The 20352-nt window shown below is 39.2% G+C and overlaps 2 protein-coding genes across 6 annotated transcripts in view; both read left to right on the forward strand.

The window, feature by feature from the left end:
- The window catches only part of LOC135533542 (zinc finger protein 664-like), a 40671-nt gene that overhangs the window by 6510 nt on the left and 13809 nt on the right, over window positions 1-20352 (forward strand). The gene's annotated exons all lie outside the window — the stretch shown is intronic.
- Window positions 1772-13706, forward strand: LOC135533540 (zinc finger protein 883-like). Of its 4 annotated transcripts, none has more exons than XM_064960822.1 (5): window positions 1772-1879; window positions 2802-3032; window positions 6013-6246; window positions 8881-9129; window positions 9923-13706. In XM_064960822.1, exons 2-5 carry the CDS (start codon window positions 2930-2932, stop codon window positions 11188-11190), a joined length of 1854 nt encoding a protein of 617 aa, XP_064816894.1. In that variant the 5' UTR covers window positions 1772-1879; window positions 2802-2929; the 3' UTR covers window positions 11191-13706. The 4 variants fall into 4 exon arrangements, with proteins under 4 accessions (XP_064816894.1, XP_064816896.1, XP_064816893.1 ...); XM_064960824.1 differs by having other exon boundaries at window positions 2796-3032; window positions 9730-10008; XM_064960821.1 differs by having other exon boundaries at window positions 1773-1879; window positions 2796-3032.

Raw genomic sequence — 20352 nt, forward strand, 5'->3', positions numbered from 1 at the left:
TTTATATTCACACATTTGGACATTAAGCAGACAATCAGCAGACATTTGCAAAAAGCCCTTAATTATTGTACAAATCTGTAACTAATTCATTGATTGTCACAGAAATATAAAAATAGATATGGTTTATTCTTTAAATGTCTAGGATACTTTTACAACCTTCGTTTTGAATAAAAAAATCCAGTTTTGATTTAATTGAAATATATAAAATCTGAAATGCAATGTGAAGCTGTTTAAATCAATAACTAATTCAGCCTTTGTCACAGAATCATCAAACTAGATATGATTTATTCTATAAATGTCTAGCATATTTTTACAACCTTTGTTTTTAATATAAATTCCAGTTATGATTTGATAGAAATATGTCAAATCTATAAGATGCCATTCTTGTAATGTTTGATACGTTTTTTTTTGCAAATGTGTGCCTTTTTTACTTTGCGATTTATATTGGCTGAATACTCAACGATGATTAGCACCTCAGTTCAGTGTGCTTCTGTCAGGGTTCTGGTCAAATGCATGTCATTGAAAGGCAATTTAGCAATTGAACAAAAATTAATTTAAATTTTAAATGGTTCCTAATTGCAAAAACATGTAACAGAATTTGGGTATTCCAGAACTGTTGTTTACATGTAAATCAACATAACCCAGTTTTATGTTTTTAATACTGCAGATAGAACGCTCTGTGTGCCAGAGATGGTTCCATTTAGCTTGTCTGGGGATGACAAAGAAGGACTTCAACAAAGCCAAAATAGAAAATTATTGTAAGGGGCCTTTTTGCTGTTAAATTAGAGACGTATATATAAATGACTGTTGTTCCTTGTAACTACTTTAAAATGTGGACCTGTTGCACTAAAAATGCAAACATTGATTTGACATACAATTTAAGATTGTAAACATTGTACAACTTTATGTACACATTGTCTAACATCATATAGAACAAATTGCACTTGAAATTAACATTTATTTTAAAGTTATTTTAAATGCATATTCTCACTTTTTTCAAGACACAATCACTGAATGAGTTGATTTCTTCATCATTAAATGCAATATTTGAGATGTTATGTATTTCTATCAAATCAAAACGGGAATTTCTACTCAAAGCAAAGGTTGTAAAAGTATACTAGACATTTATAGAATAAATCATACATAGTTTGATGTTTCTGTGACAAACGGTGAATTAGTTTTTCATTTATACAGTTTTACATGATATTTGATAGATTTTATAGAATAAACCATATCTATTTTTGTTTCTGTGACAATCAATTCATTTGTTATAGATTTTTGAAATTGCAATGGCTTTTGGCGAATGAATGTCTGAATATGAAACCAACTTCACCTCGGTCTGGCTACTCGTGATTTTTTAAATATATATTTTTGACCTTTATGTCAATGACTGCCTACTAAGGAACGGTGGGTTAACTACATTGTTCAGGAACAGAACGACAGATTAATGCTATGTAAACTCGGGGATTCGATTCAGCAACTTTCCAGCTCCAACCACCAGGCTACCTGTGATGCTAGGATATATATCATATGCAGTGTGAGCTATTGTGAATAAGCCATTTCAGTTATAAAATTGATAAAAGAATGGCCATGTTTCAAGTTTGTGCCGACGGAATCTTGTTGGTATTTATTCGGATCCCCATTAGCCGCTGCAAAAGTATCAGAATTGTTCAATTCTCAAACTTCTCAAACCCCGGCTTGGTCTGCTTCCCAAGCGTTATCTGAAGTCTCGCGTTGTTACGTCTCTGTGTTGAGAAACTGGTAGTGGGGGAACAGGAAGTTCCGCGCAGGCGCACATCATTCTTCAGAATAAAGGATACGTCAGAATTGTGCAGTCGAGACGACAACTTCTGTGTCCGTTTCAAATGTATTACTACTGGTATGTAATAGCACGTTATAATATCGAAAGAACATTTCATAACATGCTGGGTAACAAATACGTCAAGGTATTATCAGGTTTGATAAAAGGTTTTATGTGCTATTTTTTTAATGTCAAACGGCGTGAGTGAACGTGATCACCTTTTTCAAGTCACATAGTTATATACTTTGGTAGTCTGAAGGGATGTATATAATTTCGTCAAGGTAATTTCATAAAGGATCTATCTATTTGAGATTTCTGGGATCGTTTTACATGTCCTTTTTGGTTTTGTGTAAAATTCACGAGATGGTAAAATGGCGGATCCCACTCGGTCTGCATCAACGTACTTTAGTGCAGGCACTGAGGGTGCAGCAGAGAAAGACAATTTTACGGTTGCACTACTGTTTTGGAGCTAAATGTAATGATTATCAATCAGTTTAAATGTATAAATGTTACTATGGTGTGAACGGAAATACTATTTTGATTGAAATAATACAGTGAAGACAAGGTTATTCTGGAAAATAGTACATAGTGCTGCCTAAAACATACTGCAAACTTGTACTAAATGTTTTTTTAGTAATTTATGCATTTATGTGAATTCAGGAAATCTACTATAGATTAAGTGCATTTAGAGTTGAGTAGCCTAATTTAAAGTGTATGCTTTGTTTAATTAATGTTTTGTTGCCAATGCTTAGCTACGAGATCTACTGAAATGAGATCAGTGCTTGACTTGGACAGGAGCTCACTGGAGCTGAGTACCGGCACCTCAAACGTCTACTGTTTGAGCTCATGTTCTTCTTATAGAAAATTAGCTCAACAGTATTGTGGAGCTCCTTTACCTAAATATAAACCATATTTTTAGAGAATAAAGAAAGTCTTGACAGTTCTGGCACTAACTTTTGTGTCCGTTTCTCTTTATTAATACTGGCCAACTCAGATTAAGTCTGAGGCCGGTAACATCAACAGTGAGGACAAACCCAGCCTGCCTCTCCTTCCACACTGACTCCAAACCTACAGTCACTGGGTCTTGATTGTGACAGTGGAGCCCAGTTTGTACTGCAGGATCCAGAGATGGCATCAGTGAAGCTGGAAGACTGCAGTCAAACACTGGAGATGAATGCCAACATTAAAGATGAAGAAGAGGAGGAGGAGATTGGGACATCTGTTAATCATGGTAAGAGCTGGTTCTATCGAACTAAGTTTGTTATTCGTTCCAACTTCCCACTGTGCATAAAAAGTTGCTGTAGAACTGTTATATTTATGTATTGTATTTCACCTTTATTTAACTAGGTAGGCCAGTTGAGAACAAGTTCTCATCTACAACTGCGACCTGGCCAAGATAAAGCAAAGCAGTGCGACAAAAACAACACATGGGATAAACAAATGAAAAATCTATATGCAGTGTGCAAATGTAGTAAGATTAGTGAGGTAAGGCAATAAAAGCCACAGTGGCGAATTAATTACAATTTAGCATTAACACTGGAGTGATAGATGTGCAGATGATGATGTGTAAGTAGAGATACTGGGGTGCAAAAGAGCAAAAATAAATAACTATGTGGATGGGGTAGTTAGGTTGGCTATTTACAGATGGGCTGTGTACAGGTGCAATGATCGGTAAGCTGCTCTGACAGCTGATGCTTAAAGTTAGAGAGGGAGATATAAAACTCCAGCTTCAGTAATTTTTGCAATTCGTTCCAGTCATTGACAGCAGAGAACTGGAAGGAGAGGGAGCCAAAAGAGGAGTTGGCTTTGAGGATGACCAGTGAAATATGCCTGCTGGACCATGTACTAAGGGTGGGTGTTGCAATGGTGACCAGTGAGCTGAGATAAGGCAGTTCTTTAACTAGAAAAAGACTTATAGATGACCTGGAGCCAATGGGTATGAAGCGAAGGCCGGCCAACGAGAGCATACAGGTCGCAGTGGTGGCTAGTATATGGGGCTTTGGTGACAAAACGGTTGGCACTGTGATAGACTACATCCAATTTGCTGAGTACTGTTGGAGGCTATTTTGTAAATGACATTGCCGAAGTCAAGAATCGGTAGGATAGTCAGTTTTACAAGGGTATGTTTAGCAGCACGTGTGAAGGGGGCTTTGTTGTGAAATAGGAAGCAGATTCTAGATTTATTTTTGGATTGGAGATGCTTAATGTGAGTCTGGAAGGAGAGTTTACAGTCTAACCAGACACCTAGGTATTTGTAGTTGTCCACATATTCTAAGTCAGTACTGTCCAGAGTAGTGATGCTAGTTGGGCAGGTACGGGCAGCGATCAGTTGATGAGCATGCATTTAGCTTTACCTGCATTTAAAGAGCAGTTGGGGGCCACGGAAGGAGTGTTGTATGCCATTGAAGCTCGTCTGGAGGTTTAACACAGTGTCCAAAGAAGGGCCGGAGGTATACAGAATGGTGTCATCTGCGTAGAGGTGGATCAGAGAATCACCAGCAGCAAGAGCGACATCATTGAAAAATACAGATAATTGAACCCTGTGGCACCCCCATAGAGACTGCCAGAGGTCCGGACAACAGGCCCTCCGATTTGATACACTGAACTCTGAGATGTAGTTGGTGAACCAGACGAGGCAGTCATTTGAGAAACCAAGGCTGTTGAGTCTGCCAATACGAATACAGTCGAAAGCCTTGGCCAGGTCAATGAAGACGGCTGCACAGTACTGTCTTTCATCGATGGCAGTTGTGATATCGTTTAGGACCTTGAGCGTGGCTGAGGTGCACCCGTGAACAGCTAGAAAACCAGATTGCATAGCAGAGAAGGTACGGTGGGATTCGAAATGGTCGGTGATCTGTTTGTTAACTTGGCTTTTGAAGACTAGAAAGGCATGGCAGGATTTCTTGACTAACTGTTTTAATGAGAAGGTAGATGTTTTGTTTCGTTACTGTCTTATTCTAAAATGGATTAAATCAAAAATGTTCCTCAATCTACATACAATATCCCATAATGTCAGAGCAAACACAGGTTTTTAGAAATGTTTTCACATATAAAACATTTAAAATATGTTTTTACATAAGTATTCAGACCCTTTGCTATGAGACTCGACATTGAGCTCAGGTGCAGCTTGTTTCCATTAATCACTCTTGAGATATTTCTTCAACTTGGTTGTTGTCAACCTGTGGTAAATTCAATTGATTGGACATGTTTTGGAAAGGCACAACCTATAGTAGACAGGTGTAAGTCGGGGAGGCAGGGTAGCCTAGTGGTTAGAGCGTTGGTAACCGAAAGGTTTCATGTTCAAATCCTCGAGCTGACAAAGTACAAATCTGTCGTTCTGCCCCTGAACAGGCAGTTAAGCCACTGTTCCCAGGCCGTCATTGAAAATAAGAATTTGTTCTTAACTGACTTGCCTAGTTAAAGGTCAAATTTAAAAATAAAAAAAAGTACGTTGTGGAAATTGCAAGATTATGTTATAATACTTGTATTGCATTATAATGGTTGTTTTATTCGACAGAATAGAGTGTTCTGTTAACTATTGTGTGTGTGTTCTACTGAGGAGGGACTCAATGAGATAACACTGACAGAGGAGTTTTACAATGTTTTTGGTTGATTAAACCTAAAGAGCATTCCAGATAACATGAGGTAATGTTTTTGTGCTCTAGGAGGACCAGACACTGGTCTATACAATAAACTGTTGACATAGCAGTTGCTGTCTGCTATGTATTATAGATACCCTTTCATACAAATCTTAACCTTGTCACCATTCTATGTATCTGTTGTTCGTCATGTAGGTTGAGAGGGGTGTATCTTGGCTATAAAAGATCTTTGTACTTTTGTGTTGTCACTTTTCAATGGTTCATTAGAAATGGTGCATCATTGAAAGTCATTGCGATTGCAAAGCTCTTATTATTAAAGATGTAGTTTAAGTACAACTCTGACTGGTGTGTAAAGTTTGTCTCTCCTCATTTGGTAATACAGAAATGAACCACCAAGTATTAGCTCAAAACTATTGTGGAGTTCCTGCACCCAAATATAAACCCTACCGGCACCCAAAATGAGTATCGGCAAATATTTCAGTCCAAGTCAAGCACTGAATTAGATAATTGAACAATAAAAAATATAAGATTTAATAGAGAATAAAGACCTTGCCAGAACTTTCAAGAAAATATCTTTTGTGTCTGTTTCTCTTGTACTACTTGCCGACTCAGGTATGAGGTCGTTAACATCAACAGTGAGGACAAACCCAGCCTGCCTCTCTCCTTCCACATTGAGTCCAAACCTACTGTCACTGGGTCCTGATTGTGACAGTGGAGCCCAGTTTGCTCTGCAGGATCCAGAGATGGCATCAGTGAAGCTGGAAGACTGCAGTCAAACACTGGAGCTGAATGTAAACATTAAAGATGAAGAAGAGGAGGAGAAGATTGGGAAATCTGTTTCTCATGGTAAGAGCAGGTTCTATCTATCTACTTTTGTTGTTTGTTACAACTTTCCACTGTGTATGAAAATTTGCAGTAGAACTGTTTCATGATGAACTGTTTCCATGAGAAGGTAAATATATAATTCTACTGACACTTGCATGGTTTGACCCCAGTATTGCCAGCATTTGTTTATTCACTGTGCTATCTACAGTGATCAGATGAGTAAGAAAGATAACGTTTAAGTTCCTTGCTCAGAACATGAGAACATATGAAAGCTGGTGGTTCCTTTTAACATGAGTCTTCAATATTCCCAGGTAAGAAGTTTTAGGTTGTAGTTATAGGACTATTTCTCTCTATACCATTTGTATTTCATTAACCTTTGACTATTGGATGTTCTTATAGGGACTTTAGTATACTGTTACACTGGCAATAGCTTCTGTCCCTCTCCTCGTTCCTACCTGGGCTCGAACCAGAAACACAGCGACAACAGCCGCCCTCGAAGCAGCGTTACCCATGCAGAGCAAGGGGAACAACCACTCCAAGTCTCAGAGCGAGTGACGTTTGAAACGCTATTAGCGCGCAATCCGCTAACTAGCTTACCATTTCACATCGGTTACACTGACCTAATCTCGGGAGTTGATAGGCTTGAAGTCATAAATGGTGCAATGCTTGAAACACAACGAAGAGCTGCTGGCAAAACACACAAAAGTGCTGTTTGAATGATTGCTTACGAGCTTGCTGTTGCCTTCCACCGCTCAGTCAGACTGCTCTATGAAATCATAGACTTAGTTAAAGTGGGGCAAAAGGCTCCTCTGTCCTCCACTCGTTACCTCCACTCGTTACCTTTTTTTTACATTGACGATACATTGGAGATAATACAAGACAAGTACTGGAAACAATAGAATACTATGAAATATCAGGGACACCAGGCCTGGTTTTCATAGCTGATTTTGAGAAGGATTTTGATAAAGTACGAATGGAGTTTGTATAAATGCCTAGAATATTTCAGTTTTGGGAAATCTCTTTATAAAATGGGTTAAAGTTATGTATAGTAACCCTAGGTGTAAAATAGTAAATAATGGCTACATCTCAAAGTTTTAAACTATTTAGAGGAATAAAACAAGGTTGTCCACTATCGGCATATCTATTTATTATTGCCATCGAAATGTTAGCTGTTAATATTATATCAAACAATAATATTTAGGGATTACAAAATCCGTGGCTTAAAAACTAAGGTGTCATTGTATGCTGCTGATTTTATGTTTTCTTTTAAAACCCCAATTAGTCTCTCCACGGCCTCATAGAGGATCTAGATACTTTTGCTATTCTCTCTGGATTAAAACCAAATTATGATAAGTGTACTATATTATGTATTGGATCACTAAAAAATGCAAATTTTAAAATTACCATGTAGTGTACCAATAAAATGGTCTGACGGAGATGTGGACATACTCGGTATACAAATTTGGTTAGCAAGCGGCGATGATCCAGATGAAAAGGTTCAGAGTTTGGAGGTAGGAATCCGGAGGATATGGAGAGAGAAATAGGTCCGGTTTGCTCTGGTTTGAAATGCGTTGTAAGAACTGGCGAGAGCTGTCCGAGCTAAAGGTAAGCTGCTGACCGCTAGCAGTGGTTAGCTGTCTGATAGCTGGTAGCTAGTTAGCTAGTTAGCTTCAGTTGAGGGATTCCAGTTCTGAGGTAAATAGAAATACTTTAGGAATAAAAACAGATCCACAACACATTGGGTGAGGCGGGTTGAGAAGGAGAGTATTTGAAGTTGAGGTTTAGTAAAATTATTAAAAAGAATGCGAAGAAAACGATATACATGGGACAAGGCAAAGACGACTGACTGCTACGCCATCTTGGAACTGAGTGGATGTACATCATTTTCTCAAGGTAATTTAATAATCAAATCAATTTATTTGAGATTTCTGAGTTCGTTTTACATGCTATTGGTTTTGTGTAAAATTCACGAGCTGGGAAAATGGCGGCGCCCACTCTGTCTGCGTCAAAGAGAGGCAATTTCATGGTCGCACTACTGTTTTGAAGCTGAATGTAATGACGATCAGTTTCCTACATGTGTACTAATATTCAGACACATTCAGTTTCTATCTTTGTCTATAAATGTTAATATGGTGTGAATGGGAAATACAATTGGTTTTTGATTTAAATAATACAGTGAAGACAAGGTTATTCAGGAAAATAGTACATAGTGCTGCCTAAAACATACTGCAACCTTGTACTAAATGGTTTTTGAGTTGTTTATTAATTTATGTAAATCCAAGAAATCTACTATAGGTTAAGTTTAGTTACGTTGTGTAGCGTGTACTTTGTCTAATTTGAACGAATTCTTGTTTTTGTTGTCAATGCTTACCTACCTCATCTATTGAAATTAGATGGACAGGAGCTCAATGTTCTACTGCTTGAGCTGATGTTCCTCTTATAGAATATTACCTCAACAGTATTGTGGAGCTCCTGCATCTAAATATACACAGTACCCCACCACCTAAAATGAGTATCAAACTATTTCAGTCCAAGTTAAGCACTGATTTAGATAATTGCACAAGAAAAAAATCGAATATATTTTAATAGAGAGTAAAGAGAGTGCCGGAACAGTCAAGACAATAACTTTTTGTCTGTTTCTCATTGTTACTACAGGACCACTACAATTAAGTCTGAGTCCGGTAACATCAACAGTGAGGACAAACCCAGCCTGCCTCTCTCCTTCCACACTGAGTCCAAACCCACAGTCACTGGGTCCTGATTGTGACAGTGGAGCCCAGTTTGCACTGCAGGATCCAGAGATGGCATCAGTGAAGCTGGAAGACTGCAGTCAAACACTGGAGCTGAATGTCAACATTAAAGATGAAGAAACGGAGGAGAAGATTGGGAAATCTGTTTCTCATGGTAAGAGCAGGTTCTAACTAAGTTAGTTGTTCGTTCCGACTTCCCACTGTATGAAAAGTTGCAGTAGAACTGTTTCATGATGAACTGTTTCAATGAGAAGATAATGTTACTTCATGCTACTCCGACTTCCATGGTTTGACACCAGTATTGCCAGCATTTGTTTTATTCCCTGGGATATCTGGAGTGCTCAAAGAGTAGTACACCTAAGTGGTGAAGTATACAATCTGCCAGTGTTTTAAAGTTCTATGAAATTAGTTAAAACATGTTTTTTTTGTTTTTTAAAATCTTTTTATCTAGGCAAGTCAGTTAAGAACAAATTATTAGTTACATTGACGGCCTACCCCGGCCAAACCCGGACAGCGCTGGGCCAATTGTGAGCCACCCTATTAGGACTCCCAATCATGGCCAGATGTGATACAGCCTGGTTACTAACCCTTTGATAGTGATTGGAGGATGATATGGCTTTTACCCACTTTTAGAATAGTTCTGTTCCCTTTCCTATTGTGTAGTCTACTAATATGAATACGTATGTCTCCCGGTACGGCCAGAAGAGGACTGGCCACCTATTTGAGCCTGGTTCCTCTCTATGTTTCTTCCTAGGTTCCTGCTTGCTGGGGAGTTTTTCGTGGCCACTTTGTTTCTACATCTGCGTTGCTTGCTCTTTGAGGATTGAGGCTGGGTTTCTGTAAAGCACTTTGTGACAACTTCTGATGTAATAAGGGCTACATAAAATGCATGTGATTGACATGTATATCACATCAACTGACTGGTTCTTCTGATGTTGTTCACACAGGAGACCATGTTGAGACATTCTCTACATCCAGAGAGGAACAGCAGGAAGCTCACAGAGCTAAGAGGTCTTACCCCTGCCCACATTGTGAGGAGATTTTCCCATTTCTATCAAAGCTAAAAGTACACCTAAAAATACACACAGGAGAGAATCGTTATTCCTATACTGACAGTGGGAAGAATTTCACAACATCCAAGGCTCTGACAGTTCATCAGAGAGTGCACACAGGAGAGAAGCTGTTCTCCTGCTCTGACTGTGTAAAATGCTTCACAACATCAACTAGGCTAAAAGTTCATCAAAGAACACACACAGGAGAGAAGCCTTACATCTGCTCTGACTGTAAGGCGAGTTTCTCTCTACTGCGCAACTTAAAACGACATGAACGTTTACACACAAGAGAGAAGCTTTACTCCTGCTCTGACTGTAAGGCGAGTTTCTCTCTACTGTGCAACTTAAAACGACATGAACGTATACACACAGGAAAGAAGCCTTACATCTGCTCTGACTGTAAGGCGAGTTTCTCTCTACTGCGCAACTTAAAACGACATGAACGTTTACACACAGGAGAGAAGCTTTACTCCTGCTCTGACTGTAAGGCGAGTTTCTCTCTACTGTGCAACTTAAAACGACATGAACTTATACACACAGGAGAGAAGCCTTACTCCTGCTCTGACTGTGGAAAGAGTTTCTCTCGACTGGGCCACCTAAAAACACATAAACATATACATACAGGAGAGAAGCCTTACTCCTGCTCTGACTGTGGAAAGAGTTTCTCTCGACTGGGCCACTTAAAAACACATAAACATATACATACAGGAGAGAAGCCTTACTCCTGCTCTGACTGTGTAAAATGCTTCACAACATCAACTGAGCTAAAAGTTCATAAAAGAACACACACAGGAGAGAAGCCTTACTCCTGCTCTGATTGTGTAAAATGCTTCACAACATCAACTAGGCTAAAAGTTCATCAGAGAACACACACAGGAGAGAAGCCTTACATCTGCTCTGACTGTGCGGCGAGTTTCTCTGTACTGTGCCACTTAAAACGACATGAAAGTATACACACAGGAGAGAAGCCTTACTCCTGCTCTGACTGTGCGGCGGGTTTCTCTCTACTGTGCAACTTAAAACGACATCAACGTTTACACACAGGAGAAAAGCCTTATCACTGCACTGACTGTGAGAAGAGATTCTACAGATTGGGCCATTTAAAAAGACACCAATGTATACATAAAGGAGAGAAGTCTCATCAGTTCTCTCAGACCAGCTAAGATTAGACACCACTTAATTCTCATGTCATTAAATAATTGGCAACGTTGAATTGAATCAAATGAAGAAAGCGTAGAACACTCTTGTTGTTTCTCACTGTGAGAGAACTGTTCAGAGGGAATGGAGCATTATAGAATGTAAGCCTGTCTTTACTGATCATTGTACACCTTGACAGTTTTGGTGAGTTTTGTTAGCATCTACTGTAAAGATATTGAGATGACCTTGGATTTGCCCTTAAGGTTGAATATCCTTTGTGAGGCTTCTCACAGTGGAGTCTGATGGTTAACTGAGTGGTACTGCTTCACTCTGCAGTTTTCTGTGGGATTGAGCTAGTAGTTACAACATGCACTGAGTGTACAGAACATTAACGACAACTGTTCTTTCCTTGACATAGACTGACCAGCTGAACCCAGGTGAAAGCTATGATCTTTAATGATCTAGTTGTGTATTTATTGGAAACATACTGCCTGGTCTGATGAATCCCAGTTCATGCTGTTTCATACTGATGGGACGAAATGGTGGAAAAAGTACCTAACTGTCATACTTGAGTAAAAGTAATAATACCTTAATATAAAATGACTCAAGTGAAAGTGAGTCACCCATTAAAATACTACTTGAGTAAAAGTATTTGGTTGTAAATATACTTAAGTATCAAAAGTAAAAGTATGAATAATTTCAAATTCCTTCAATTAAGCAAACCAGACGGCACATTTGTCTTTAAAAAATATATATAGTACGGATAGCCAGGGGCAGACTCCAACACTCAGACATCATTTACAAACGAAGCATTTGTGTTTAGTGAGTCCGCCAGATCAGAGGCAGTGGGGATGACCAGGGATGTTGTCTTTTAGTGCGTGAATTGGACCATTTCCTGTCCTGCTAGTCGTAAAAAATGTCGGGTATTTTGGGTGTCAGGGAAAATGTATGGAGTAAAAAGTACATTATTTTATTTCGGAATGTAGTGAAGTAAAAGTTGTCAACAATATAAATAATAAAGTACAGATACGCCCAAAAAACTGCTAAATTTGTTATTTAAAGAAATTATTCTGAAAAAAGGGGTCAAATTAAAAACAAACAAAAAATATATAAATAGTAAAGTACAGATACAACTAAAGTAGGTCTTTAAATAATTTTTGCTTCAGTACTTTACACCACTGCATGCATCCATGCCGTGTGTCAGCATTACAGGCTGGTGGTGTGATGGTTGGGGTGTGTTTTCAGGACACACATTGGGCCTCTTGATAAAAGTTGAGCAATGTTTGACTGCCACAGGATATCTAAATAATTACTGCCAATCAGGTGCCTCCCTTCATGGCAGCAGTGTATCCATCTGCAAGTTGTTTTCTTCAGCAGGATTATGCCACAAGGCTTGTCCAGGAATTGTTCCAATAACATGACAGGGAATTCAGCTTACTGTGGGAGGAGATGGAACGAGCTATTCGGAGTTGACACCTTGGACAGTCTATGCACTGATGAATTGAGGATGTTCTGAGGACAAAGGGAGGTGCAACTCAATATTTTGAAGGTGTTCCTAATGTTTTGTACACGGTGTATATCAGATAAAGATGAGGTGGTCAGTTTTTAGCATTGGTATGGGTGTATTATTTTATTACTAAACTTTTGTTTAATGATTAACAGACTATGAATCTACTACTTGTTTATTAAATTGTCTTTAATACTTGATTCATTATTGTAGTCATTGATGATGAATGTATTTGAAAGACTGTATTGAAGTTAATTCATCTGGTGGCAGGTAGCCTAGCGGTTAAGAGTGTTATTCCAGTAACTGAAAGGTTGCTTGTTTGAATCCCGAGCCGACTTGGTGTAAAAATCTGTCATTGTGCCCTTGAACAAGCCAATTAACCCTTATTTGTCCTGTACCCTTATTTGTCTTGTAAATCTCTCTGGATAAGAGCATCCGCTAAATTACAAGAATGTAATGAAAAATGTTTGTACATTTCTTTTCTCTCTTGTGTATAATTAAATGAAATAAACTGTATATACTATAAACAACATTACCACTTTGTTTACCCTGGTCAGAGGGACAGGACCATAGTAAACTAGACTATGTAACTGCTGCTGTCAGTAGCCTACAGTCTCCATGTAATACAGCATGTCAGATCACTAATGATTAGGTGTATAGGCTGCTACATTTCTGCTTATGTCTTTTGGGAGTGATATGTTATCAGGCTAAGTAACTACGAGGTACATTATTTACCCATTTCAATCTTATACCAACCAACCCTGTGCTTGGTGTGACTGGTATGGTCAGAACAGACCATCTGATATGCCCTTAAATATTGTAATATGCAACCTGGAATTAAAATGTAAGAGGACCAGTGCTTCTACAGTGAATCACATTGTGCTGTTTGAGAGAGCTGTTGTTAGACTGTATTGTATCATTGTTTCCTCTTCTGAGTGCACTGGTGGGCAACAATATAATTTCAATTCACAGAGACAATGAATATTTCATACTTATTTTCCCCCATAATTTGTAAATAAATTCATTAAATCCTACAATGTGATTTTCTGGATTTTTTTCTCTCATTTTGTCTGTCATAGTTGAAGTGTACCTATGATGAAAATTACAGGCCTCTCTCATATTTTTAAGTGGGAGAACTTGCACAATTGGTGGCTGACAAAATACTTTTTTGCCCCACTGTATGCCTTGATGATACTCAAACGTGTATTTACCACATCAAAATCTTAATTTCTAAAGTAATGTGAAATATTATTATTATTATTATTATTCATCCCAAAGTTGTTCGATGGGGTCAGGCCAATGTGCGGGCCATTCAAGTTCTTCCACACTGATCTCAACCAACCACTTCTGTATGGATCTTGCTTTGTGCGCGGGTACATTGTCATGCTGAAACAGGAAAGGGCCTTCCCCAAAACTGTTGCCACAGAGCTGGAAGCACAGAATCATCTAGAATGTCATCGTATGCTCGAGCGTTATTTTCTTTCACTGGAACTACTTGAAATGAATTCTTTCTCGCCCTTGGTAGTTACTGACCCTTGTGATAGTGGCAGTTTGGAACTCGGTAGTGAGTTGTCATGTCTAAATGTTGATATTTAACCCTAACCCAGTAACTCGGTAGTGAGTTGTCATGTCTAAATGTTGATATTTAACCCTAACCCAGTAACTCGGTAGTGAGTTGTCATGTCTAAATGTTGATATTTAACCCTAACCCAGTAACTCGGTAGTGAGTTGTCATGTCTAAATGTTGATATTTAACCCTAACCCAGTAACTCGGTAGTGAGTTGTCATGTCTAAATGTTGATATTTAACCCTAACCCAGTAACTCGGTAGTGAGTTGTCATGTCTAAATGTTGATATTTAACCCAGTAACTCGGTAGTGAGTTGTCATGTCTAAATGTTGATATTTAACCCTAACCCAGTAACTCGGTAGTGAGTTGTCATGTCTAAATGTTATTTAACCCTAACCCAGTAATAACCATAGTAAGTCACATGAATAGACATCAAAATCACTCAACCATCCTAACATAATACATCATGTAATGGTCTTATTTAGTGTTCAATTTCAACTGAACCATGATCATATGTCATTTGTTTGTCTTTTCGGGTCTTACGGCAAGTGAAAATGTATGAACTAAAACATTGTCATTACCACCAGATTCTGTCCTTACCATCACAGTTCATTATGTGGTAGTAATGACGTGGTGGGAGTAACAATTTTATGACATTTGGTCATAAATAGCAGGGATTCTAGCATGCTAACTCCAGTTGAACAGCTAGCATACAATGTACCCTAAATACACATAATTAAAACAATTTCAAAAATTAACATAATTTGATGAAATTATAGCCTATTTGGTAATGACCAAATAGACTCCATGACATCCATGTGCTCCACTGTCACTATTCATATCCATGGTAACCAAGTACACACTTTTGAAAAAAGGTTATTGTCATGTCATTAGCTTGTCGTGGTGTTAATGACACAATACTTAGAGACGACTGTATTTTGTGTAAAGAAAGTATCAAATGGCTTATGCACATCTAATATATATATAGTTTCCATGTAATTGACTCTTTTTAAACAGGTGCATTAAATATTTTGTAATTATCAATACTTTTTTAAAGTGTAATACAAAGAAGAATGTCAAAAGTCGTGTGAGACAGAACAAAAACAGACATGACATGCTGGAAGAAAAAGAGTTGAAGGTTATTTTAGTATCTACTTAATGGATGTGAAATAAACAAATCTAAATGAGCATTTTATTTTAAAAATCGAACCCTGAGACACAAAGGCACTATTGAGGGTAGTGCGTACGGCCCAGTACATCACTAGGGCCAAGCTTCCTGCCATCTAGGACCTCTATATCAGGCGGTGTCAGAGGAATGGCCCTAAAAATTGTCAAAGACTCCAGCCACCCAAGTCATAGACTGTTCTCTCTGCTACCGCACGGCAAGCAGTACTGGAGCACCAAGTCTAGGTCCAAGAGGCTTCTAAACAGCTTCAACCCCCAAGGCATAAGACTCCTGAACAGCTAATCAAATAGCTACCCAGACTATTTGCACCCCCCCCACCCACCCACCGGTGCTACTACTTGTATCTATGCATAACCACTTTAATAACTCTACCTACAAATACATAATTATCTCGACACCGGTGCCCCCCGCACATTGACTCTGTACAGGTTCCCCCTGTACATTGCCCGCTCTTGTTATTTAGTGCTGCTCTTTAATTATCTTTCTTTCTTACTTTAAGGTATTTTCTTCAAACTGCACTGTTGGTTAAGGGCTTGTAGATAGTAAGCATTTCACTTTAAGGTCTATACATGTTGTATTTGGCGCTTGTGACAAATAAAATGTGATTTGAAAACATGAACTCATTCACAGACACAAAGGACAACGTAAGAGCACTTTATAGTAGATTTCCTAAATTCACATAAAATGACTCAAAAACCATGTAGTACATCGCAAGGTCATTGTTTGTTTTAGGCAGCACTGTTACTATTTTCCTGAACATCCGCGTCTTCATTGTATTATTTAAATTAAAAAACTATTGTATTTCCCGTTCACACTACAGTAACAGACCGAGTGGGGGCCGCCATTTTACCAGCTCGTCAATTTTACACAAAACCAATAACATGCAACAAAGAAATCTCAAATAAATTGATTCTTTATGGAATTACCTTGTGAAAAATATGTACATCCACTCAGACAAAGCCAAAGTCTCGAGCTATGTGACTTGTAAAATAGTTTACCACGTTCTTCACTCAGTTTGACACAGAAATTACACATCAAACCTTTACCAAAACGTGATAATACCTTAACGGATTTGTTACCTAGCATGGTATGACATGTTCTTTCGACACTAGAAAGTCTAAATGTGTTATTACATACCTGTAGTAGTAAATTGAAACGGAAACAAAGGTTATCTTCTTGACTGCACAGTTCTTACATGGTCAAATATTATATGGTCAAATAATAATAATCACAGTAGTTGTCAAGGGTGCGACAGGTCAGCACCTCAGGAGTAAATGTCAGAAGGCTTTTCATAGCCGATCATTGAGAGTATCTCTACCACTCCTGCTGTCTCTAGAGAGTTGAAAACAGCAGGTCTGGGACAGGTAGCACATCCGGTGAACAGGTCAGGGTTCCAAAGGCGCAGACAGAACAGTTGAGACTGGAGCAGCAGCATGGCCAGGTAGATTGGGGACAGCAAGGAGTCATCATGCCAGTTAGCCCTGAGGCATGGGTCCTATGGCTCAGGTCTTCTGAGAGAGAGAAAGAAAGAAAGAATACCTAGGATAGGATAAGTGATCCTTCTCACCCCCCCTTAAATGATTTAGATGCACTATTGTAAGTGGCTGTTCCACTGGACGTCAGAAGGTGAATTCACCAATTTGTAAGTCGCTCTGGATAAGAGCGTCTGCTAAATGACTTAAATGTAAATGTAAATGTAAAGAATTAAAGAGAGCATGCTTAAATTCACACAGGACACCGGATAAGACAGGAGAAATACTCCAGATGCACAGTGCCTTGCGAAAGTTTTCGGCCCCCTTGAACTTTGCGACCTTTTGCCACATTTCAGGCTTCAAACATAAAGATATAAAACTGTATTTTTTTGTGAAGAATCAACAAGTGGGACACAATCATGAAGTGGAATGACATTTATTGGATATTTCAAACTTTTTTAACATATCAAAAACTGAAAAATTGGGCGTGCAAAATTATTCAGCCCCCTTAAGTTAATACTTTGTAGCGCCACCTTTTGCTGCGATTACAGCTGTAAGTCGCTTGGGGTATGTCTCTATCAGTTTTGCACATCGAGAGACTGAATTTTTTTCCCATTCCTCCTTGCAAAACAGCTCGAGCTCAGTGAGGTTGGATGGAGAGCATTTGTGAACAGCAGTTTTCAGTTCTTTCCACAGATTCTCGATTGGATTCAGGTCTGGACTTTGACTTGGCCATTCTAACACCTGGATATGTTTATTTTTGAACCATTCCATTGTAGATTTTGCTTTATGTTTTGGATCATTGTCTTGTTGGAAGACAAATCTCTGTCCCAGTCTCAGGTCTTTTGCAGACTCCATCAGGTTTTCTTCCAGAATGGTCCTGTATTTGGCTCCATCCATCTTCCCATCAATTTTAACCATCTTCCCTGTCCCTGCTGAAGAAAAGCAGGCCCAAACCATGATGCTGCCACCACCATGTTTGACAGTGGGGATGGTGTGGTCAGGGTGATGAGCTGTGTTGCTTTTACGCCAAACATAACGTTTTGCATTGTTGCCAAAAAGTTCAATTTTGGTTTCATCTGACCAGAGCACCTTCTTCCACATGTTTGGTGTGTCTCCCAGGTGGCTTGTGGCAAACTTTAAACGACACATTTTATGGATATCTTTAAGAAATGGCTTTCTTCTTGCCACTCTTCCATAAAGGCCAGATTTGTGCAATATACGACTGATTGTTGTCCTATGGACAGAGTCTCCCACCTCAGCTGTAGATCTCTGCAGTTCATCCAGAGTGATCATGGGCCTCTTGGTTGCATCTCTGATCAGTCTTCTCCTTGTATGAGCTGAAAGTTTAGAGGGACGGCCAGGTCTTGGTAGATTTGCAGTGGTCTGATACCATTTCAATATTATCGCTTGCACAGTGCTCCTTGGGATGTTTAAAGCTTGGGAAATATTTTTGTATCCAATTCCGGCTTTAAACTTCTTCACAACAGTATCTCGGACCTGCCTGGTGTGTTCCATGTTCTTCATGATGCTTTCTGCGCTTTTAACGGACCTCTGAGACTATCACAGTGCAGGTGCATTTATACGGAGACTTGATTACACACAAGTGGATTGTATGTATCATCATTAGTCATTTGGGTCAACATTGGATATTTCAGAGATCCTTACTGAACTTCTGGAGAGAGTTGGCTGCACTGAAAGTAAAGGGGCTGAATAATTTTGCACGCCCAATTTTTCAGTTTTTGATTTGTTAAAAAAGTTTGAAATATCCAATAAATGTAGTTCCACTTCATGATTGTGCCCCACTTGTTGTTGATTCTTCACAAAAAAATACAGTTTTATATCTTTATGTTTGAAGCCTGAAATGTGGCAAAAGGTCGCAAAGTTCAAGGGGGCCGAATACTTTCGCAAGGCACTGTAACAGACTGACCCTAGCCCCCCCGACACAAACTACTGCAGCATAAATACTGGAGGCTGAGACAGGAGGGGTCAGGAGACACTGTGGCCCTGTCCGGGGGTATCATCGGATGGGGCCACAGTGGACCATGCCTCTAGAGACAGCAGGAGTGGTAGAGATACTCAAACAGGAAGGATATAAACCCACCCACTTTGCCAAAGCACAGCCCCCACACTACGAGAGGGATATATTCAACCACCAATTAACCATCCTGAGACAAGGCAGAGTATAGCCCACAAAGATCTCCGCCACAGCACAAACCAAAGGGGGGCGCCAACCCAGACAGGAAGACCATGTCAGTGACTCAACCCACTCAAGTGACGCACCCCTCCTAGGGACGGCATGGAAGAGCACCAGTAAGCCAGTGACTCAGCCCCTGTAATGGGGTTAGAGGCAGAGAATCCCAGTGGAGAGAGGGGAGCCGGCCAGGCAGAGACAGCATTTAGCACTAACTATTTAGCACTAACTAAAGTTTATTTAGTGCTTTATCCGGATAGCTGGAAAGTAAGAGCATTGCAGTAGTCTAACCTAGAAGTGGCAAAAGCATGGATTCATTTTTCTGCATAATTTTTGGACAGAACATTTCTGTTTTTTGCAATGTTACGTAGATGGAAAAAAGCTGTCATTGAAACAGTTTTGATATGTTCGTCAAAAGAGAGATCAGGGTCCAGAGTAACGCCGAGGTCCTTCACAGTTTTATTTGAGACGACTGTACAACCATCAACATTATTTGTCAGATTAAACAGAAGATCTCTTTGTTTCTTGGGACCTAGAACAAGCATCTCTGTTTTGTCCGAGTTTAAAAGTAGAAAGTTTGCAGCCATCCACTTCCTTATGTCTGAAACACAGGCTTCCAGCGAGGGAAATTTTGGGTCTTCACCGTGTGTCATCAAAATGTACAGCTGTGTGTCATCCACATAGCAGTGAAAGTTAACATTATGTTTTCGATTGACCTCTGATATAGTGAAAACAGTAGTAGTCCTAAAACAGAACCTTTAGGAACACCGAAATTTACTGTTGATTTGTCAGAGGACAAACCATCCACAGAGACAAACTGATATCTTTCCGACAGATAACCAGGCGAGAACTTGTCCGTGTAGACCAATTTGGGTTTCCAATCTCTCCAAAAGAATGTGGTGATCGATGGTATCAAAGGCAGCACTAAGGTCTAGGAGCACGAGGACAGATGCAGAGCCTCGGACTGATGCAATTAAAATGTAATTTACCACCTTTACAAGTGCAGTCTCAGTGCTATGATGGGGTCTAAAACCAGACTGAAGCATTTCGTATACATTGTTTGTCTTCAGGAAGGCAGTGAGTTGCTGCGCAACAGCCTTTTCATTTTTTTTGAGAGGAATGGGAGATTCGAAAAAGGCCGATAGGTTTTTATATTTTCTCGGTCAAGGTTTGGCTTTTTCAAGAGAGGATTTATTACTGCCACTTTTAGTGAGTTTGGTAAACATCCCGTGGATAGAGATCCGTTTACTATGTTCAACAT

Source organism: Oncorhynchus masou, unplaced genomic scaffold, assembly GCF_036934945.1.
Source record: "Oncorhynchus masou masou isolate Uvic2021 unplaced genomic scaffold, UVic_Omas_1.1 unplaced_scaffold_2435, whole genome shotgun sequence".
Lineage (NCBI taxonomy): Eukaryota > Metazoa > Chordata > Actinopteri > Salmoniformes > Salmonidae > Oncorhynchus > Oncorhynchus masou.

Coding starts and splice junctions, on each gene's coding strand:
- LOC135533540 (XM_064960822.1), top strand. CDS start 2,930: ATGGCATCAGTGAAGCTGGAAGACTGCAGTCAAACACTGGAGATGAAT. Junction 3,033..6,012: donor TGGGACATCTGTTAATCATG/GTAAGAGCTGGT, acceptor TTGCCGACTCAG/GTATGAGGTCGTTAACATCA. Junction 6,247..8,880: donor TGGGAAATCTGTTTCTCATG/GTAAGAGCAGGT, acceptor TTGTTACTACAG/GACCACTACAATTAAGTCTG.